This window comes from Megalobrama amblycephala, linkage group LG6, assembly GCF_018812025.1.
Source record: "Megalobrama amblycephala isolate DHTTF-2021 linkage group LG6, ASM1881202v1, whole genome shotgun sequence".
Taxonomy (NCBI): domain Eukaryota; kingdom Metazoa; phylum Chordata; class Actinopteri; order Cypriniformes; family Xenocyprididae; genus Megalobrama; species Megalobrama amblycephala.
The window spans coordinates 21329787-21353842 of NC_063049.1; the positions used below are offsets into that span (position 1 = coordinate 21329787).

Below are 24056 nucleotides of genomic sequence, written 5' to 3' on the forward strand. Positions count from 1 at the left end.
GTCCCAGGGTCTGTGATCACTGCTCTGCATGTGGCCGGAGTTGAGAGGTCTAAAAATGCTCTTGGGCGATCGTCAGTTTGGATCTGCCTCATCACAGAAGACAATCACTGAACGGCTTCCCTTGCTTAAATATGAGTGTGAAGTGTGCCACTGCTATACTATATATATATATATATATATATATATATATATATATATATATATATAGTCTGGAAGCCTCAGGGATGTTATCACTCTACTGAATTAATAAAATCCCTGGGACGGAGGAGAATGGAATATCCATTCCTTACGTATTAATATGGTGATTACAGATAGTATCAAAAACTGGAATACTGTGCCTGAGTGAGGAAAAGAGAGTGTAAAGAGTGGGGAAGAAAAACAGATAAAGATGAAAGAGAGAGATAGAGAAAGAGAGTGGTAAAGGAGAGAGAGAACCATGACTTCAACCTGCTCAGCCCCGTTTCTATACCCATGTCATTCAGTAGAGCAGCTTTGCTGATTGCATTACAGATATATCATGATAAATCAACCCATGCTTATTATATTTATTCCACAATAATCTATTTATAACTTTTAGGAGCAGGACACATCTGATGCTGTGCCAAGGAGGCGTGGAACAATCTGGTGAATTAGAATGAAGCTGATACGACAAGTGAGACGCGGTCTTTCGTGTAAGCTCTGAGCAGTACCTGTAAACTCTGATAGATTTACTCTTTTGCATGGGTCTGCTGCTTGTCATCCACCTGAAGTTTCAAAGAGCTCTGGATTTCGTCACATTCTCTGGCAACAGGAGAATAACAGTGTACATCTATCTTTTTCTACTAATTTATTTCATGACCTAACAGCTCTGTTCCAAAACCATTTAAAGATGAGCTACAGACATGAAGTCTGTTTCAAAAGGTAGGCAGGATAATTAGTGCACTCATGATGCCGACTATGTAGGCAGCTCACTATAACTATAGTACAGTTCATGAGTGGGAAAAAGACAGTTATGCTGCCTTATAAAATATCCTCTTATCCTCTTTCTAGGTATCTCTGCATGTATCCTTAACAGGGCAATCCAAGGCAATCCAATAATGCACTGCAACAATAATAAATATTAAAATATAGAAATATACTTAAAATTCATTAGACTATAAAAAATAAATGAATAATAAAATCTAAAATTAATATAAATATTTATATATAAATATACTAAAATTAATAGAAATGTTTATATAAATATACTTAAAATACATTTAATGCTATAAAATCATTACATAAGCAACAATAATAACAAATAATAAAATACAATTATGAATAAAAAGGGTTACACTATATCTAAGTACTGAGTAATATTAAATAACAACATGTACTTAATATGGGGTTGCACTTTATTTTACAGTAAGTGCACTTTCAATGTAATTACAGTGTACTTACCAAGAAAGTACTGTTAATAAAAGGTAACTACATGGGTTAAAGTTAGGTTTAGGGGTAGGTTCAGGAATAGTACCTAGTTATTACCTAGTTATTTAATTATTACAATAAGTATATAGTATGTACATGCAAAACAGGACTGTAAAAAACAATGCTACCAGGTTTGGTTGAAGGTTAGTTGCATGAAATTATGCATAATTTACTGTTATTACTACAATAAGTACATATAAGCTACGTAAGGACACTAAAATAAAGTGCTACCTAAAAAAGCACTGATAAAAATAAGTTTTTAATGTATAATGGGTGAGCTCTGTATTAGAGTATAGCATTGCGAGCTTAGCAACATGCTAACTCAAAGTTTTGGAACAAAGATGCTGCCTCCAAAGTGGCATCCTTTCCTTTAGTAACAAGTAACAACTTTTCCCAACTTCAGTATCTATGGAGAACTGGAAATGCTGTGGAGGAAGTGTTTGCAGTGACTGTGTGGCTGGACTATCAACACTGTTTACCTCATCTGTGTGTAATGAGGGAGAGAGCTGACTAGGGTAATGTAGAATAAAGCAATGCTGAGAATGCGCCATGCCTTGAGTGATGAGTCATTTAAATCAGACACAATGTATGGAGGGAAAGAAAGAGGGATCACGAGAAGGGGAAATGGAAGGGGAGAGACTAACATCAGTGGTCATCATTGTGTTTCATATTTACCATGATTTTTAACTAGCGAACCAGTCCTCAGTCAAGTAGCTTTACTAGAAAAAGCAATGCTTTGTGAACCAACTTCAAGCCAACAATATACCAGCATAAACCAGCCTGGACCAGTATGGAAATTCATGTAAGTATAAGCTGCTCTTTTCAGATGGGTGGAGGAGGAGTAAGAATTACAAACCAAGGAGGAAAGAATGGATGAAAAAGGGAGGTTATGACAGAGTTGAAGGAGAAATGAATGGAAAGATGAAACATAAGGGTGTGGTGGCAGACGAGCAGACTAAACTTCATGAGGTCAAAGGAGAAACCCTGTAGTGCAGCCAGTTTTCAGCATGTGTGCAAATATACATCTGTCAGTTAGGACTGAGAAGCATGCCTGGATATGATTCCTGAGCAGCATAATCATATCTGACAGGAAAAACGCTTCAGGTTAAATAAATTAAGTATGGCGCTTAGCTGCTGATGGAGCCAGTTTGTGTCCAGTGGAAAGATAGTGAGCTGATACCTCGGGATCAACATAGATCAAATAAATAGTCTTCCCGCAGTGTCTATACCACAATATATGTGAAGGGTGAGAGCTTATGATACATACAGCGCTGTCACATCGCACACGTCCATGAAAACATCAGATAAAGAACTGTTATGGAATGATATATTCTCATCAGAAAAGACTAAATGTTAACTGAAAAAATGTGGTAATATCTAAATTGATTGATTTCATTCAAGTCAAAAATCTAATTTCACATCACTGAATGATCCTTTGTACATTTGTTTACAAGAACAAAACTATATTCATGGGTTATATCATGCTGTATAAAGGCAGGGTTGAATGGTTGTATAGTCTAGTCTAGTGGAACTGTCTTACTCCACCCTGTCCTCCGTCTGTAAGTCTAGACAACGCAACTGAACGATCTGACCACTTCACAAAGACTTGTTGTAACGTCTCTCTAGTATGGCGTCACGTGACAGTTTTCTCTTGCAAAGCTAATGAGAGAATCAGAGGCGGCTGTGTTTAAGCACGTTAATAGATAGATCATTTTACGACTTGTTTATTAAAGAAGTGCCTGTGTTTAATCGGCATTAACAATTGTGACTGTTTTGAACCTCAGCAGAACTCGATATTCCCAACTTTGTCCTTAATTCATCCTCCTGGCCAAGGGACAAAAACAATAATCACTAGAAAAACAGCAGGGAACAAGTCAGGGAGTTTAAAGAAACAAAATAGCTAGGGAGCTGATTTTAGCCAAGAAGAGTCTGGCTTGGTGTTAAACAGAAGATGCTGATATATCATTTGTGCATTTATGAGGTCTACAGATCAGGCATAACAGTAGCTTCCACCATCTTTGTGTACATCACTGAAATCACAGGCTGTATATAACCATACTTAACCTTTATGTGGTTTAAATGGTTGCAGAGCTTCAGAGAGAGATAGATAGGTATAGAGAACAAGGTCAGGATGGTGATTTCAGCAGTTTTGTCCCGTATTTCTGTCGATTCCAATCATTTGTTAATCATTCTTTCTTTTTAGTGAATTGGTCAACTGCATTTGCAAAGCGGTCTGAATGGATTCACATTCGTTCAGACCGCTCTCTCACTGAATCAGCATGAAGTGATTTCTCAGTCAGTAAAAGAAACAGACAGTATCAAGAGAACAAAAAGCATTGGATGAATTGGATATTCACCTACAAACATTGAAACAAAAGACTACTTTTTGAGAGGTAACTTTTTAGAAAATTCAGCTAGGTTACTGCTGTGCCAAGTGAATAAGCGGCCATTCATACCGAAAGCGTTTTTGTGTCCGCCCGTGCTGCTCAGTTGTTTATATGTGAATATGTGCTAGATGGATGTCTTTGACAATTGACCGTTCGCAAAGTTACTTTTGCTACGTCCGACAAGCCATGCCGCTCTCACGCAACACATCATGTTCAAAAATACATCGCGGAGCAATGAGGACACTGACAACGTGTCGACAGAAAAGACAGAGCAGGTTACTTTTTATATGAAAGTCTCAAATTTCAATTTTTTTAATTTTTAAAGAAATTTAAACAATTAAATACCGTTTTATGGCTCTTTATCGTGTCGTGACAGATCGCTGTAGCTCCTCAGTTCAAGCGGCTTGTGAACCAATCATCTCTTCCTACTAGTTAATTTATAGCATCAAATAAACATGAATGAGCATCAGAAGGTATGCTGTTTCAATGGCGGAAAGACATCAGTGCACACCATTTTTCAAGTCCACCGACGTTAATCTACTAACTCCCCGATTGCTTTGTCGGACAAAACGGCAGATACGGCATTATGATTGGTTAGATCGCCTGTCAATCAAACTCTCGGTGAAGGGTCAATTTCAGTGTTTTTTTGCCATTTTCAGGTTTAAAAATGTATTAATGTCTTTTTTTTTTTACTTTTTAGTGTTGTTTTTGGCAACAAAATAATTCCCTCTTTGTGTATGAAATCCCATGTATATGTATGTGTGTGTGTGTGTGTGTGTGTATATATATATATATATATATATATATATATATATATACATACACATCTATATACCTTAGCTAGTAACGCCCTGGTAACTACCTACAACACCCTAGCATTTAGATTTGTGAAGACAAACAGCACTCACATTTTCTTCAAAGAATGTAAAAATCTAGTCTGAACATTTATAGTGGAGTAGCAGATGGGTGTGAAGATGGAAGGTTAAAAAAAGAGACATCTGTTTTAAGTCTTAGATCTGGTTGTGTTAACCTGAGAACTACTGGGAAACTGTCCACTTTCCTCTTTTCCAAATGTAGCAATGTGTCTGATTCAATATGGAGTTCTGTTTACTAATGGACGCGCAAAGAAATCCCCTGTGGGAGGAAAGCACGGAGAAGGATGTGTGATGTAATGGAACGTGCCGCATCTTCTGTCAATCAAGCCAGGGTGGAGGGAATATGAGAGACGAAAATAACAACAGTACTATCCCGTTCTCAAACCACTAAGGGGTAAGCAAAGTGCTGGAATGAAACACATATCAGACTTTCCTTTCTCTGTCTTTTGATCTCTCTCTCTCTCTCTATCTCTCTCTGTTGCTGTGCACACTGGAAGTGCTCAGTGAAGACACTCTCAACAAAAGCTTCTGAAAAATTAATGCTCCAATTTCAACAAAGTAATGTCAAAGCCATCCCATAAATCTCTCTTTAAAAACACTTCTATGTATAATTAATAGATCCAAAATGTTAATAAATGCCAAAAGGACAAAGGGCAAAATTCAGTGAGAAGAGTGAGAGAGCTGAAAGTGGCAGGTTGTGACAGGCTTTGTGGCTCTGCCGAGAAGGGTTTGTAAAACATGACTCATGAATGTCAAAGTCTTCAGTAGCAGCTGTTAATTCCCCCCGAATTCGTCCCACTTTACGAAACACGCTTTAAAACAAATCCACCCAAACTGTGAAAATACACTAGAACTCCCTGTACTGTTATTACCCTGACCACGTTCTGTGCATTTCTGCCGCTGTCCAATAGAGGGAGGAGTCGACACAGCTGCTGGTGAAACACATGCTGAGAACTCAAGTCTGCACGTTTTTATGATTCCCAGAAATGTGTGTCAAAGCATTGTTTATTGGATATTTAATTAAAGTGAAGGGAGTGTGTGTAACGTCGACTAGAGCCAGACTCAGCGGGGCATTGCAGGAAGGCTCCAATAATCACTAGGCAAGAAACATCAGCAGTCTTTTCCAAATCAACTAATTTTAAAGAAACTACTACAGTTATGACTCATATTAAGTGGTAGAATTAATAGAAAAATCATCCATTATATAAAAGAAAGAGAACAAGATTTCCTTGTTGCCTCTTGGGTGTAGGAAATGCACTTTGATATACTGCACCAACCCTTTGTTTCTGCTTTTTCCTCATCACATGCTTATGAATACAGAGTTTCTTAATCTATAGATTCTTATTCAGTATTATCAGCTGCGTATAGCCCATGAAGCTCACCTGCAGTCTAGTTTCTCAAGCTCAAAGTGTGGGTTGAAGTTTAGGACGATGCGCTGGGACGGTTCGGGTGCCGTGATCACCCATCGGCAGTTCTGGTGGGGCGGGTACTCCAGCGGGTAACCGGGTGTTGTGATGTAGCCTGCGTCACTGGCATCCAAATGCCCACCACATGGCTCTGTGGAGACGAGAGGTGAAATATGTGATTAAGCTTCACTTAAATGCACTGTGAAAATGTGTCTTTAGCGTATTTATATCGATTTAATCCTATTAAATAATATTTTGACTTAAAACCAGTTAATCTGAATGCTACTCAATGGTCATTTTTCAAATTCAGCACACATGAATCAATATGACACTAATGATTCTAATGGATACAAAGGAAATGGCTGACCTCTGCTAGTTAATAAGTGAAGCAGTCATGACTTAGTAACTAAAAGTCTTTGTTCTGTGTTCTGATGTTTAATACGAATCAACACAAACTAGGAAATCAAAGGATCTGCTGTGTCTAGTATCAAATGTGTTTGTCCCAGTTGTCAACTGTATCACTGACAAGCAATCTGCAAACATTACGATACAATCTTCAATAGTATCTTCAGAATAATAACCAGTCTATCACACAGGGCAAACTATTCAGTGACAGGAAGTGTGTCTCCATAAGGTCAAAGGTCAACCTAATTCTGTGAGGAGTGTAGTGATCAGGCACAAAGATGCCTTTCAGTGTGGAAAGCGCATAGATAGTGCACTCATTCGCTCTCTCCCCTGCCTGTGTTTACCATTCTCTTCCCAAACAAGCCCTCGGCTCCCACAGCTCAAATAATTGATATGACTCTCATTCATTATTGCTCTGATCATAGTATTGAGGCACAGCTGTTTAACCTCTGCTAGAGTGGTACGATGTCAGCATGCACCGAACACACATGTTCGAGGGGAGGTGGTGTATGAATGTTTTAAAGTGCGGAGGCACTGAATGATTCAAGATGGCTTCAAGATATTTTGAAAAATGTTTCAAATGCTTTTGTCCATACAATGAAAGCCAGTGGGGTCTAGTGATGATTTGGACCCCATTGACTTTCATTATATGAACAAAAGCATTTGAAACATTCTTCAAAATATATTCTCTCTGGGTACTACAGAAGAAAGTAGTACACTAGTGCGTTTTCGTTTTAAAACGGCATTTTAAAATGAAAACAATCTTCGTCTATACTGGCGTTTCCACAGCGTTTCAGAAACTACCTCCGTCTATACTACACGGCCGAAAACGCGGTTCATGGCGGTTCATGCACACTGGGTATGCGTTTACAAGTGTAAACAGTTGCCTCTTGTGCATGTAGGTAGCTGCAGTATTAAAAAAATGCAGAGTTTAACTGCACAATGGCTGCTAAAAATGACAACAAAGCCAGCAAAGACTGCAGTTCAGTCTCCATGTTATTGTTTACAGGGTCGTCAAGGATACGCAGAGTGAACATGGGCAGCCACGCCATCGTTTTCAAAAGTCTCCATTTTGTTTGTTTAGTTTTTTTCTCCGTTAACACTGAAACGCAACCCTGGACTAATCTAAAATGGACTCTGCAGCATTTTCGAATGTCTCCTTTTTCGCGGGTCGAAAACGCTGGAGTAGTGTAAACAACAGGCGTAACCGTAGCAAAAGTAATGCGCTTTAAAACAAAAACGCACTAGTGTAAACAGGGCCTAAGTCTTACACTCTTAAATATAAAATTTCCAAAAGAGGGTTTTCTCAGAGATGCCACAGATAGAATAACCATTTTTAAGTATGAAGAACATTTTAATACTCTAAAGAACCTTTCGTGAAATGGAAAGATTCAAAGTTTCTTCATTAAACCATCAAAGTTAAAAAAGAACCTTTTTTTTAAAGGTTGTACAGGTTTAAAATGACATGAGGGTGAGTAAATTACATGACAGAATTATTTTTGGGTGAACTGTTCCTTTAAAAATGCTAAACCAAGAGTACTACAATCATATTGGTAGTTTAAAGCACAGTCACCCAAAACTAGGCAAATAATGTGGGAATCTGTGGAATTCTGTGGTGGCGATTCCGTGTGGTCCTGCTCAGCGGTTACAGTGCGCCAGCAAGGAGGGACATACGGCACGCACTCTGCTGCCGTTACTTGAAATTCACAACAAATACACTGCAACCGGCATGCACAGAGCTGATGTTCTAGCGTCACACATAGTGGCCCAGTGGGGACGCTGGGAAGGGGTTCAGAGGAAGTGAGAGCTTTGATTGACAGTTTGAGGTCTGTGGCTGGTTTCCACGGCACTTTCTGCGAACAATTACAACTCATCTGTATTGCACACTTGATCTCTCACACCCAGTCACCGACTTTCTCACCGTCGAAAAACAAGATGAATGCGGTGGGATGCGACCTCTTCATACCTTCCAGATTTACACTGCATTCTCAGCACACTGCAACTAAACCTGACTAAATGCGTCCTAATTCTCAAAGCCAGCAGACCACTCACCTCTGCTCTAACATTGTGCCTCGTCAAATAATGAATAGGGCGATGACATCAGGTGATCGAAACACAACAGAATTTCAAGTGGTGACTACTAGGGATGCACCGATAGGATTTCTTCAGGCCGATACCGATTTAAACAAACGACTATTGGCTGATTTCGATATTTGTCACTTCTTGCTCTCTTATTTGAAGTTTTGTCATTAAAATAGACAGTGTTTTGAGCATCAAATCATTTCTAATGAACATGGATTGGATCCATTTAACATTCAGCAGGCTGGCATAAATACGTAAATACAACAGAACAAAGATACAAATGAAATAAACTGTGCTTTTTAGGTAGGTTTAACAGTAGTTTTCAGGTACAGAAATAAAGTAAACAAATGTAAAATAACACTGCATATATTCTTCACTGTATCTACTACATATTATTCCTTATTAAAGTTACAAAAGTGCTGATAGTTGTGGTTGTTGATGGTTGTAAATTGATCAAAACTCGATCAGTGCAACTCTAGTGGTGACATTTGAAAAGATGACAACAATGGAGGTGTGTAAAGTTCTGTACTGGCAACAGAAAAAAAAAGACTTCCGGAAATAACAATAAATCAATGTATTGATTTCATGGACCACCAAAAAAATGCCTCAAATTTTCCTGCATATACTCCGTTTTATATTAGAGATTGGCCATTATACATTTAATATATTTTTAAAAATAGTTTTATAGATTTTTTTTTAATAGTTTGGATATTTTTAACGGTGTTGCTTGCTTTTTTTTTGATATTTTATGGTTTTATATTTTTAACTGGATCTCATGCTGTTTCTGAGTGTCCCATCATAAGCACTGCATTTTTAAGTCAGCATGTCAAGATAAAAATAGATCAAAACCTTGTGTTCTGTTCCTGTTCTGTTGAGCCCTGTCCAGCTGTTTCCAACACAACAATGTGTCTTTATGTAAATGCGTCCCATCCGAATCTAAAACAAACTAACTAGTCATTCAGACAACCCAGTGACTAGTTGAATTTGGAAATATGTAGTTTTGCAGCAAACACACTGCAATTGAACAATCCCAGCATCATCACTTTCTCATATGTTCTGGGTTGATTCGTTTGTGTATGCATGTTCTTGCAGGAAGAAGAGGAGGGTTGACATTCTGATGGGCCTCATTAGGAGATGTTCTTCCTCCCTAAGCACTGGGCCTCAACAGAACCGGTCTGACAGTCCAGAGATTCATTTCCACTCCGAGCAAAGAAAGCGACAGATACTGCAGTAGTGTTGTGTTGCTGTGTGTGGTGGCCTCATGAATTATTGTGTCTGTACTGCTAAAGGAGTCTATCCATCTATAGTCTCTGCCACATGCTATCACAGCAGTACGCAGCCCTGGTGACTGGGCCGAAGTCAACACACAGTGTGTGTGACTTTGGTTGTGCCGTTCTTGTGGGTGATTTGCATTTGCTGTGCACCAAATAAAGATGAAGGTGATGTCTTGGGGAATGGAAACATTATTTATGCTGAAAACATTTTTTTTTTTTTTCACATACCTTTTTAAAAGTGCTCTGCTCATCAAAAACACATAAAGAAATGAACAGTACTTATGTTTAAAAAGATGTCTGCTCACGTGATATGTGACCCTGGACCACAAAACCAGTCATGAGGGTCAATTTTTTGAAATTGAAATGTATACATTTATACATTATTAATAAATAAGCTTTCCATTGATGTATGGTTTCTTAGGATAGGATAGTATTTGGCCGAGATGCAACTATTTGAAAATCTGGAATCTGAGGGTGCAAAAAAATCTAAATATTGAGAAAATCGCCTTTAAAGTTGTCCAAATGAAGTCCTTAGAAATGCATTTCCACTCACAAAAATACATTTTTGATATATTTATGTTAGGAAATTTACAAAATATCTTCATGGAACATGATCTTTACTTAATATCGTAATGATTTGTGGCATAAAAGAAAAATCGATAATTTTGGCCCATACAATATATTGTTGGCTATTGCTACAAATATACCTGTGCGACTTCTGACCGGTTTTGTGGTCCAGGGTCACACACACACATATATATTGTGTGCACATACTGCGTGCACTGTAAATTGACCTATAATAATTGGATAAATAAATGAAAAACTGTCCAAAGTCGTGCTCACAGTGTCGGCTCGCCAAAAAAGTTCTCATCCCGTGATATTCCGTCCCACACTACAGTAGAACGCCACACTGTTCAATAGAAATTTAATATAATAAAAGCTAATAAATGCTTTTTATTTTAACATGGAACAGATGGCTTCATGGGGGCATAATGAGATCACATGACCACCATGTAACCCCCAGTTATGAGACAATTAAAAATTATTTATAAATCCATAATTAACTATAACTAAACATGTATTTCTAAAATGCATCATTAACTAATTGCACAAATCCTACATCCATGCCACAAGGTGTCAGTATAAGTTCAAGACAACTGCCTTACCAACCAGTGCAACAAACAAAAAATTACTGCGTACACTGTAAATTGACATATAATAACTGGATAAATAATTGAAAAAGTTGGGCTCACAGTGTCGGCCCGCCAAAAAAGATCTCATCCCGTGGTTTTCCGTCACACTGTTCAACAGAAACTAAATCTACAAACAGAGCTCCTTTGATTGACAAAATCAAATCATGGCTGAACCAATCAATAGCTTTGATTGTTGCGCAAATCAATAGTATCTTCCATCCTCACTTAGCATAAGACTCAGCACCAGAATGCTCACTATTCGGCACATCCCCAGTCAGCTTGGCGTTCTGCTGAGTACACACAACAACAGCCACAGATCTCATCCTGCCAGAGCTTCCGGTGTCGGCACTTTGTCAATTCGCACAACCCCGCTCCTCTCCTCTCTTCACATATGAGACGTCTCTCCCCGCCTCACTTCCTGCAGGATTGAGGATGCTGCCGGTAGGTAGGCCCGCCGCCGGCCCCCTCGCTTTAGGGCCATAAGTAACTGTAAACGGTGCTGAGCAGGTGGGTGGGGGAATGAGAATGGAGCTGCATTATTTATGGGTTTCTTGCTTGTTTTGAATTTCATCCCGATAGCACTGTTTCAGCACTTTTCCAGCGCCTGCCACACGAGAGTGAGTGAATGAGTGCTGGCGCATTTGCTGGAGCGAATACAAATATCTGACCTTCTTTTAGCTGATTTACAGGCCCATTTTCTGCTGAGGGAGTGCTAATATTACCCATTACACGAGTCGGAGAAGAGAAGAAAACAGTGCAGTGAGCAGACATGACAACAAACTGCAGTGATTTACATAATGGCCATTGTTGGTGGAGATCATGTGCGTTTACCAATTCAAACTGATTGTAAACTGCAAAAACGTATGTGATACTAATTAGCCCATCACTCAAACCGAAGCATGAGTTACTGCTTGAACTCTGCGGTTCACTGGGTTTCTGATCAAGTATGTTTCACCAGAGGCGGCATATTCTGCAAAGGGCAGTGAAATATGTGCAATCTGAAGAGATTAGACATGAAATGCATTGCCTTGGTCTCATCTGTGTCTTTGGTATCAAACTCAGTGTTAGAGAACAGAGTACTGTGGTACACTGAGTACCCTAAACACACACAAAGAGGTTGCCAGAAGTCCACATCTGCCTTTCATCAGCATCAACAGTCTAAAGGGCTCAGAGGAGGTGCTGCTGGACGAAACCTAACGCTACACACACACACACACACACACACACACACATACAAAGTGAAGCTCTAACAGACTAAAAGCAGGTGACTCACATTAAGAGCTGGATGAACAACTCAAAAGTGAAACTCAGAACCAATCGCCTATAAAACCAAAGATGTGCGCATGGAAAATGAAATAAGCTTGAGGCCACCGAACAGCAGAAAATGAACATGACAAATGGGCTTAGCAGGGATCCGATGAAACTTTAAAGAGATCCCATTCACTTTGTACGCCACGGAAAACAACCAGCGCCAGGAGAGAATTGCTCTCATATTCCCTGGGAAATTCAGCACAACACGCAGCGGTCTCTATCAGGATACCGATGTGTGCTAAACCGCGATTTCAAAGCGGCTACCCGTTGAGTTTGCTCCGGTAGCTGTAGTTTCTCTGGAGCGTGTTGAGGTTCTGCAGGTGGTCAGGTGTGTCTGCACAGCTGCATAAGCGTGTAATCAATCGCAGCGTTGCCTCCAGGCGCAGGTGGCCGAGGCTTTGCCAACAACATGCTCTTTGCGCTCGTACCAGTAGGCACACCAGGAAAATATGGAATAGCATCCGGACATGCTGTCTTTCAGGCTCAAACATGTAGATTCACACGCAATCCGCGTGCTACCGGCACACACGGCTCATCTGCTCTGGAAAATATCAGCAGCTGACTGGCGGAAGTCAATACGGTTTCTCATTTTTACTGAGTTAGCGTCTGCTGATGAATAGCTGATATTTAATCGCAGTTACGAGACACTTAGAGCTCCGCCGTTCTGTCTTATTACATTCTGTACGCACTAGAACAAGAGGCTTCAGCCCCCCTATCGACCAGCGTGTGCTTTTCATCAGCTGCTGAGTCCAGCTCACTTCAGCAGGGCTTCCTGTCCCAGCAGTAGATGGTTAAGCCATTCTCCCTCTCTCAAAACCATTCATCCATCTGATTCAGACCGTCTGAAGCTTAACAGGACTAATTAAGGCACTGTTGTTGTGTTGGAGAGATAGCTGGGCTTTTAGAAGGACCCCTGTGGAGAGCTCTCTCTTGGATCAGGTGCAGATCCTAACACAGATCTGCTGGGTCTGGCAGCACTGTCATCGACATTTGGTTGGAAAATAAAGCTAACGCTAGTCCAAAAGAACTTTACTGGAGGAAAAAATGTTTTAAAAGAGTAAAAAAAAAATGACCAAGCAGAAACTTTAAAGGAATAGCTTGCCCAAAATGACACTTAATACTGTCTTAATGTATTCACCCCCATGGGTTTCTTTCATAGAACAAAAAAGGACATGTTTGGCAGTCTCCATTCACTTTCATTGTATGGAATAAAGATGCAATAGAAGTGAATGGTGACTGAGACTGTCAGACACAAATGTTCTACCTAACATTTCCTTTTGTGTTCCAAGGAAGGCAACATGAGGGTGAGCAAATGATGACACAATATTTATTTTTGGGTGAACTAATCCTCTTATAAGTAGGTTATCTCATGTGTTTTCCGATAGGAAAATTACTCACAGTTTATTCATGTTACTGTGTATTTGCATAAGTACTCTTTTTAAAAGTAAGTAGGCTATTTTATGAGGATACTAGCAACTGCATATTGTTATATTTATAGTAACTGAGTATAGAAACATATACCATGTGCAACAGAGACTGTAAATAAGAGTTACAAAAAATCATGAGAAATATATAGCCTAAATATCTCTGACACAGAATACGTAACATTGAAAGCAAAACGACTAGTACAAGAGTAAAAATCCCCGTTTAAAAATCCCCTTCAAACCGTTTGGCATTAGTTTTCACCCAAAACAGAAACAAGAGAGCATACTGACACCGTGAAAGCGAAGTTATCATTTACACCCATGTTTATTCATTCATAATGCCAAATGTTGAGGTTAGTACGTAATTTCATTCCGAATTTTTCCTGAATTGCGAAAATATTTTAACGTTACAGAATTTCAGCAGTTTATTTTAAAGCTTTTTCAAAGTATCTGTGATTTAAGTGAGTTTTATCAGTCAGGCATGTTAATAAAACTCTCACTAAAGATAGCTGACATGCAAAACCTGTCTTTCAAATCGAGAAACCCCACCGAGGAGTGTCAAAATGTCAAATAAAGACTAATAAAATATGAAAACCACATGTATAGGCTACACATACACATGTGCAAACATATATAGACTACATATATTTTCATTATATTCTGTATTTGCGCCAATATTTTTCATGATAGTCGCTGGAGGTGCCTCATGTGCCCGCGGTAGCACAAATACAGTCGTCAAGACTAAGTAACCATGACACGGGAACACTCTGACTAGAAAAGCAGCCTAAATGATGGGTTACGACTTTATAAGGTAAAAAAAAAAATACAAATATTGCATGTTTAAGGGTTTATCTGATAGGCTGTTTAATTTAGGATCCCGTTCGTGGTGTGAAGAGAATCTGCTGCGTAATTTACTCCGGAGTTTATCTGTGCGTTTGTGACGGAATACCCTTATTCCTTAAAAAACAACAACATTAGTTTGCACTACACAGCTAATTAAAAAAGCACAAAGAAGTGCTGGGAAAATGTGCCGTGGAGTCCAGTATGAAGCGCGGCGTTTGACGGAGCTCATGCCGAGCGCGCGTCACCTCTAGCGGGCAAGAGATTGCCAGCGCACGCGGTGAGCTTTCACCCATCATCACACAAACCTGCTGAAACTAGCATACGAGAAGCTCATCATTTAGTTTTCTTATTTGATGCTATTTTTCTTTTTTGAGTTAATGATAAGTGTTAAATATGTCATAATTGCGTTTTTGTTTGTCAGTTGTAAGGTACGATATCAACAAAATGCAATACAAATGTCCGAAATGACATTTATAATAATATGGTCCCCGTGCCTTGTGCAATTTCATATAATGGCATAAGCGTAAAATGGAAACATGTACTGATACAGTTAAAAAAAAAAAAAAAAAAAAAAAAAGACAAAACAAAATAAACTTACCCTCATCTCCATAAACTAATGCCGCACACAAGACAAGTAAAGATCCACAGAGCTTTGTGAATAAATCCATCTTTTCTGGGTGAATGTTCACCCAGTGCGTGTAGAGTGAAAGCTGAAGTTCTTGTGATGTTCTTTGAAAATGTTCTTGTCCACTGATGATGTATCCACTTGTGTCTTGAGTCTGATAACAATTTCTGCCGCCTGCTTTCTCGATATGTTTTAAAATGCTGGATGCGTAAATTCAACCCAGACCTGGCCGTTTAACATCTCCAGTTGTATCCTAAAAAAAAGCAACAACAACGAAAAGCGTCTGACTTTAAAACTAAATAACTTTCTCTTTAAAAGCCAGAGTTCAGACCAAAAACATATTTTGGCTTGATTTCCTCGAGCTATAGCAGCGCGTGAGTGAGTGAGGTGAGCGGCGCTTTCTCTCGCCTTCAAATCCAACTGACAAGAAGCGTTTTCCAGGTCTCGTCCCCACAGAATCCACCACCAAAAGCTCTGGCTCGCACGGGAAATACTGGCCAGGGCGGAAAACTGTCAGGAAAGTGCAGCTCGGATGAGGTCCTCCGTGCAGCGGGTCCGTAACTGAAGTCTTGTGATAGAGATACTCCACGCGCTGTCTCTTTGGCACTGCGCGTCTCTGCGTTTGAGCGCTGAGTCTTGCGCGGCAGCAGCATGTGGATGTAATAGCATTAAGGACGGGCGCAGCTATCGCATTACAGTCAGCACCTCGGCCCGCCTCTCCAGTCTCTGATTAAAGACCAGCCACTAGTCCCGCAGTTACGCTATAAAAAGGCGAGCGAGGGAAACACAAGCGCCCACAGCCACACGGGCTCGTCAAACGCTCGTGGCTGTGCGAAACCACAGGCTGGTTCGGAGAGTTTCTTCAAGGTAGTATACGATGTATGCTGCCTACAATTGGTCACTGACATATAATGATGTCCAAAATAATAAAAGCCTTTAAAATTGTAGTTTAAAACACATGTGCCACGTTCTTAGCAATACAATCTTTGTATTCATGTTGGTTTTATATATATATATATATATATAAAATGTCAAGTGGTGTAATATATATATATGGTGATGGTGATATATATATATATATATATGTGTGTGTGTGTGTGTCAAGTGGTGTAACCATCATGTAAGTCATAGTTGTAATCATTATATATATATATATATATATATATATATATATATAGAAAAAATATAGAAACTTTAATAAAAGTTACACCACCTAGACAGTTTTAATTATCCTACAAAAATTGACATAACCCAGAAACAGAAAAATACGTCTAGAATAGATCTTGACAAAAAAAAGAAAAAAAAAAAAAAAAGAAGAAGAATTGACCCAAATATGGTAATAACATAAGGGGACAACATCGGAAAACTTTTGTAATTATGATCATTATGTATATGCTACCATGTTTGACTGCTTGATGCATGATTGATGTTAGAAACTTAACAGTTTTGATGCCCTCCAGTTGACTTTAAGCGGAAAAGTGAAAATGCTGAGTTGAGCCATGCATTAGGTAAAGCGATGTGCATGGTAATGTGTGGCTGCGGTTGAATTAATGCAAATGTTTTTGACAGCAAGCCAAGGAAAGATCAACAAGGGTATAGGGGTCAAACACTGAGCAAAAATACAAGACTCTGAACAATCCAATGGTAAACGTTCCATGACGACAGATGTTTGACAGAAACTAAAAACATCTGTTTTCTTTCCTTGTGACTGATGCACTGTTGAAAATACACAAATGAACAATAACACACACACAGTTAAAATAAGAACAAAAAGCAGAAGTTTGTGGTAGGATGTGTGGGACACTGAGAAAAGGGGAAGAGAAAGCAGGTCTTGGGAAGACCAATGTCCCTCTGGCTCTTCCCATCCAGAGTCCTTTAATTTGGCCCTCTGCACTCAAAAACACATATGAGGACAGAAATAAGACACTAAAGTGCAGCAGGAGGTTGGGGTTTAGAGAGAAGGGCTAGAATAAACCACACTGTGCAATAAGGAACCCAAACTCTCAGATATGTTCTTGTGCTCAGATCTCTTCATATCCACCCAACATGGGCCAAAGAGGGCCCCAGTTCGCCACTAACTACGGCAGCTTTAATGACACAGCATTACCTTGCAGATCCCGAAATAAACTTCTCCCTCTTCAACCACCCCGCACACGCTCTGGCACACGCTCGGCACTGTGACACCAGGCAGCTAGGGAAGCACGGGGAAGTTTTTCTTAGCTTTGATGCCTTGTCAGTTTCAGGTCATGTCTTATTGAAGTCAGATGATTAGTCATGTGCTGTGCCATGCCTGAGCTGTTATTTCTGAGAATCGCAGAGAAAACAGGAAGTGCGGAAAACATGATTGTTTTCGCAACAATGGACTTCTTTTCATTATCACCAACCACTCAATGAGATGTTTCATAGTTCAGTTGACAAGACCTCAATGCTCTTATCTCTCTGAGAGTACTGACTCCATCTCTCAGCTCTTGAGACCACTGCACTGTTTGACCTGGGGGCTTGGGCCTGTCAACAGCAATGCTTGATAAAGGTTGCTTTTTTACACCGTCTTCAGACCAGTCGTGTGGTGTCACCTATCACGGATGAGGTCAGAGTTTGGGTATAGTGAGGGCTGGTCTTGGATCAGGGTGAAATAACAGCTTCCCTTTGAAGTGTTGACAGGCCTGGCCTGTGCTGTCCACACACACCTCGACCCACAGCAGACCTGTGATCATCCATCTTATTGGTTAATGCCAGGCTGAGCATGAGGAGATCTCTGTAGAACAGTGGAGTCTCTGTGCGTGGTGGTGGGGTTATCCACACACTCAGCCTCACGGGGGAAGTGTTGAGTGTGTGTGTGTGCATGTGTGTGTGAGCTCTGAGGTTCATGATGGCTATACAGAGAGGAAAGTCCCTGCTGCGGTCCCAGCAGTAGCTCTACTTCATCTTCTTACACCATTTGAGCTTAAGTCCCGCTCGAGCCAAAAAGCACCCAATGCTGACACATCTGCTTGTTTACAGCTACTAGATGTCTGGAAGGAAGTACAAGAACAAAGTTACTGAAGACATATATGTATTAATGTTCACAAACAAAGCATAAAGGAATAATAATAATAATAATAAAGGATATAGTACAATGTCAAGCGCTGTAACCATCAAGTGAAAAGCACAAAAATTCTTTTCTTGGACCTTGATTCATGCAAGTTTACAATTACAATACTTTTTCACCTAAACTTTCTCACCTAATAATGGTGAATATGCTCAACCGCCATGACATTTGCTGCAAACAGAGTGATACGAATGGTGAAACGGTACCAGTGCTCAGCCAATCAGATTCGAGAACCAGCAAGAACCTTAAAGCGTTTTAAGGTTACTCCACTTGACCTGAACAAAACATATTTTCATAAAAAATATGTAATCAAAATGTGTGATATTTTTTTAAAAGGAGAGAATATAATTACATTAAGAAAATACTCTAAACCAAAAAACTGTCAACTGGGGTGAATAAAAAGCACAAAACATTTTTCTTGCAAATTCAGTTATGCAAGTTTACACAAATTAGATCATGATATAATACTACAAGAATATCAAGTCATGAATAAAAGTTTAAGGTCAGTCCACTTGATTTGAAAAAACAAAACAAAACATGCATTCAATCACACATTTCAATCAAAATATGTAATATATTTTTAAAAAATAAATGAAGAGTGAAGAGAATTAGGTAAAGGAAATGTCCAGTGGTACAACCAGCAAGTAAAGAGTACTAAAAAATTTTATTTGATTACATGTGAGCTTATACAACACAAGTCATGAAATACCAAGAAAATCAAGACTGTATTTCGCAATCATATTGCTATGGTATGTTGGGGTAGCACTAAGAAGATATTTAAAAATGAATACGACAGTTCTGAAATCAGTCTATAAGATAGCCACTAAAGGGATTTAAGTGCTGGGATTTAAGTGTGTGATTCTGCAGTTTGGTACGAGTCAGCATTTCTGCAGCTCCTCAACTCTTTGTACGTTTGACAGAGCTCTTTGGTAAGCCAGCCAAAACAGTCCTGCAGCAGTCAAATGCATGAATGAGTTTCTCACTGTCAGTGGGGCAAGTGGACTGCTCTAGACGTATTGCACAGATTAACACCCAGATCCAATTACCCTTGGTAAGCAAGCCCTGGGGCTAAATAGTGTACCACAGCTGGAACGGGCACCGGCTCTCTGCCCACATCAAATCTAGAGGAGAAACATCCAAAGTGGGGGAAAAAACAGATAGACAGGCCTAAAGTAGAACCAGAGTTGAAGTGGAGTCAAATTTGTTTACTATGGATCTGAGCATGAACATACAGAAGCTACCAGTGTTTGCATGGAAGATGAATAGCAAATATGGTGTCCATGGTCTCCCTCACAACTCTTATCAACAAAAGTTCACTCATTTCATCACATATTCGCTAGAGATGCACCGAAATTTTTGGGTTCAGCAGAAATGTTTTTGGAGGGCATCATCGATTTAATAAGTGGATAAGCTTCAAGAGATGAACATATCAGCTGTGTGGACAGTGGGGTGCACTTCACCATGACCAAAAATTATGCTAGAATATCAGTATGTAAACTTTGTTCACTGAAATATCGAGAGGCAGCTTGTTTCCCATGAACTTTACTATGAGTTATCCAGCAACCCAAATTTAATTACCAAACCGGTTTTTCGGTTTCATGTTCAGGTAAATTAAAGGGTTAGGTCACCCAAAAATGAAAATTCTGTCATTAATTACTCACCCTCATGTAGTTCCACACCCCTAAGACATTCGTTCATCTTCAGAACACAAATTAAGATATTTTTGATGAAATCCGAGAGCCACTATCCACCACTTTAAAGGTCAAGAAAGGTACTAAAGACGTTGTTAAAACAGTCGACGTGACTGCAGTGGTTCAACCTTAATTTTTTGAAGCAACGAGAATACTTTTTGCGCGCAAAAACAACAACAACAACAAAAAATGACTTTCAGTTTCAGTTTCTCAGTAAAAAAACAAAACATTTTGGTGCATCACTAATATTCACTCATGCAAAATGCATAATAAAGACTTTAATTCATATTAATCCAAAGCAAACAAGACAAATCACACCATTGTATTACTCATGTCTTTCTAAGTGACTGATACAGCCACACAGAGACAAAAGCATGCACATTGATATTGTCTCTCAATAAACTCACCTTTGCACAGAAGAACAGTAAATTATTATATCAGCAGCACATATACACGGGCAACTCTCTAATGTGTCTCGGCTGAAACATAGCTTTGCCTATTTACTGGGGACAAACACACAGCTCATCAGCCTGTCCCCATGTTCAGACGACTCTTTGAGTTATATCTGCTTTTCTGTTTCACCCGCTGCCCACACACACAAACATCCACATCCAGTAATCACATCTATCCTCTCTGATCTGCCTGTTTGTGTACAGAAGTTGCGCTGGGTGCAGTAAACCTAAATCTGAACGCTGTAGATCTTAGTTCCTGGTGTCTGCAGGAGCGGACTTTTATTCCCCTATTTACTGCTGTGTGTCAGCTGTGGCCGCCTCCGGCGTGATTATCACTGCAGGTTGAAGCTGTGTCCTGGGGTTCATACAGAAGAATAGTGGTGGAGGAAACTGTAGTTCTCATTATCCACAAAGCCATCCAACTCCCACAAGGCCTTTTCGTCTCCATACGCTCACATTCATTTACACCAGCCTGAAGAAATACCTACTTACCAGCAGAAGCGGTGTGTGTGTGTTGCTAATACTGTAACCTGTAAACAAGGGCAGATTTAACATTTATATAATGTTTAATGTTCAAGAAATCACAGCAATTAATGCAGTTATTTTGATCAGGATTCAGTAAATCCACATCCGTCCTTGTCTTCAGAAGTATCCAGTGCAGTTCACCTCTGAACCATGAGGGGGCAGGTGTCTGCCAAGGGAGACAGATGAAAGCATGGCAGGATCAGGGAACAAACAGGAGAATTAAAGTCTATTGATAAAACACTCACATCAAATTAAATGATAATGTGTACATTCATGCTGAATCAAAAGCATATAAGCGATGAGACGGTGTAATTTCAGCACAGTTTCAACCAACAGCCAGCTGAATTTCAGTCAAATCACTACGGACCAGAGAAACGAGAGACATCCTTATTAAATAACAATATAATATCTAAACCCGATGAATCACGATGACAAATGATATTCAGTCGTCTCTAATTATCTTCACAATAGCTCATTCCTCAGTGCGTTGACGCCCTCCTCCAGGATACGGCATTAAATGCAGCCTACCGTATATATCTGTAAACACAATTTCCTCTTCTTTGATTTGGGATTTCATTTTGTAATAACTGGATATACCCATCTCTCACGTATATGACATTAACTGCAGGCAATTATTTGTAAGGGACTGAATGAGCTGTCAAATAACCAGAAATAACAGGTAAAGTGCCTCTCTAGGTAATTGTTGTATACCTCTTAATCTTAACTTTAATTACACAACTGCAGTATCTCAGTGCCACGAAACCCATATTCACACACACATGCTGTAATTGAAACGCCTGAGGTAAGTGCAATCGCTGATGGGTTTCTCCCCTCACCTCAAACACTGGTCACTGATAAGCCTGGGGGTCAGAGGTCAGGGTTTCTAACACTGATAAGGCCGTCTGTGGAATTCCACGGAGCTGATTGGGATCTAAGCGAGGGAATGCGAAGGTACACTGATCAAATACAGAGGTCTCCTCCCTCTTACTCTACTCAGTCTGCTATGGCACTGCTTATCTAACAACTCAGCATGAATGAGATGTTTGGCCCTCCAACAATTTTTTCCCCTATTGAGTTTCTCTCAAATTACATGTTTGGAAATAACATTCCCTTCTGTGTTGAGGTCATTCAGTTGTTTACTGTAAATATCAGAGTCCAGTAGAAGCCAGCAGGGTGGACAAATAGGTGATTGTCCTCAACGTCTTCAGGCTTTTCCCCCGTTCACCTCATCTGTGTCTTATCAGAAGCAGACCTCAAGGAACACAATCTGGAGTTATAATACAAAGACATCTGATTGTTTGATTGGTAAACTTTAGTGTTCCTGTTCATGAGGCAGAGGAACCTATCAGAGTTTATTGGCTGGAGGAATATAGAGTGAAGCTATTTGGGCAGAAAAAGCCTTGACAGCAAAGTCTTATTTCACAACATACATCAGTGCAGGAACTACAGAGTGCTTTGATATCAGCACTTTTGTAATATATTCTTTGAGTTATGAGTATAAATGAGGGGAGTTGATGATTGTGCGTTACTGTTTGAGATTAATATTTGCAGTGGTACCCCAGGCACAGCAAGCTTGCAAACTTGCACTTTCCCAGTAAGAAGCCTCGCGATCGTAAACATTTGATTAATCAAAAGAAAACACGTAAAACAATACAGTATAAACTGAGACAGTAATCATGTGATTGCGTAATAAATGGCATGTCATGTGAATGTTGGAGTGATGCAGTGAGGACATTTCTGCTGTGTGTTCATTGCGTGCCATCAAAGCGAGTCACCATTTGGGTAATTAATTTGAGTAATGAACACAAAAATTCACACATCTGCATTTTTCTCTTGTTGGGTCATTTTTCACTGATATTATGAGATGCAGTAAAATGAAATGTAATTGAAAAACATGGAGTTTTAGCCTGTTGCTGCAGGCTTTACATCACTGCGTGTTTGATAGATTACAAAGCAGTTTGTCAATTCTAATAGTCGCATCAAAATTAAAATAAAGTGAATAATTGCGATTTCCTAATATGATTATTTTGGTTCTGCTAAATGTTGCTGTATCTCTTACTATTGGAAAATTAAAAACACCATATTCACTTACAGTCTCTTCATTAAGTGAAGCAAAAGTCTGGCTGTGAAAGATGCCAAATATTTATAAATACAAATATATGGAATTTTGGATTAAAAAAGTGTGTTAAATTGTATGTTTACATGACAACAATGTACAAACCCGATTCCAAAAAAGTTGGGACACTGTACAAATTGTGAATAAAAACAGAATGCAATGATGTGGAAGTTTCAAATTTCAATATTTTATTCAGAATACAACATAGATGACATATCAAACATTTAAACTGAGAAAATGTATCAGTTTAAGGGAAAAATAAGTTGATTTTAAATGTCATGGCATCAACACATCTCAAAAAAGTTGGGACAAGGCCATGTTTACCACTGTGTGGCATCCCTTCTTCATTTTATAACAGTCTGTAAACGTCTGGGGACTGAGGAGACAAGTTGCTCAAGTTTAGGAATAGGAATGTTGTCCCATTCTTGTCTAATACAGGCTTCTAGTTGCTCAACTGTCTTAGGTTTTTTTTTTGTCGCATCTTCCTCTTTATGATGCGCCAAATGTTGCAGGCTGCAGGCTGGCCATTTCAGTACCCGGATCCTTCTTCTACGCAGCCATGATGTTGCAATTGATGCAGTATGTGGTCTGGCATTGTCATGTTGAAAAATGCAAGGTCTTCCCTGAAAGAGACAACGTCTGGATGGGAGCATATGTTGTTCTAGAACTTGGGTATACCTTTCAGCATTGATGGTGCCTTTCCAGATGTGTTGAGACATGTTTAGATATGGCTTCTTTTTTGACCTATAGAGTTTTAGCCGGCAACGGCGAATGGCACGGTGGATTGTGTTCACCGACAATATTTTCTGGAAGTATTCCTGAGCCCATGTTGTGATTTCCATTACAGTAGCATTCCTGTATGTGATGCAGTGCCGTCTAAGGGCCCAAAGATCACGGGCATCCAGTATGGTTT

At 39.5% G+C, this 24056-nt stretch overlaps 1 protein-coding gene across 3 annotated transcripts in view; it reads right to left on the reverse strand.

Moving 5' to 3' along the window:
• The window catches only part of nrp2b (neuropilin 2b), an 87825-nt gene extending 71735 nt beyond the window's left edge, over nucleotides 1–16090 (reverse strand). The window contains exons 1-2 of one of the 3 annotated variants that reach the window (XM_048193359.1): nucleotides 15245–16084; nucleotides 6091–6265 (exon numbers count right to left, since the gene is read on the reverse strand). In XM_048193359.1, coding sequence (XP_048049316.1) covers nucleotides 6091–6265; nucleotides 15245–15314 — 245 coding nt within the window. In that variant the 5' untranslated portion in view covers nucleotides 15315–16084. Of the gene's footprint in view, nucleotides 1–6090; nucleotides 6266–15244 lie in introns of all 3 variants that reach the window. The other 2 variants (XM_048193358.1, XM_048193360.1) reach the window with 2 other exon arrangements.
• Nucleotides 16091–24056: the final 7966 nt, after the last annotated feature.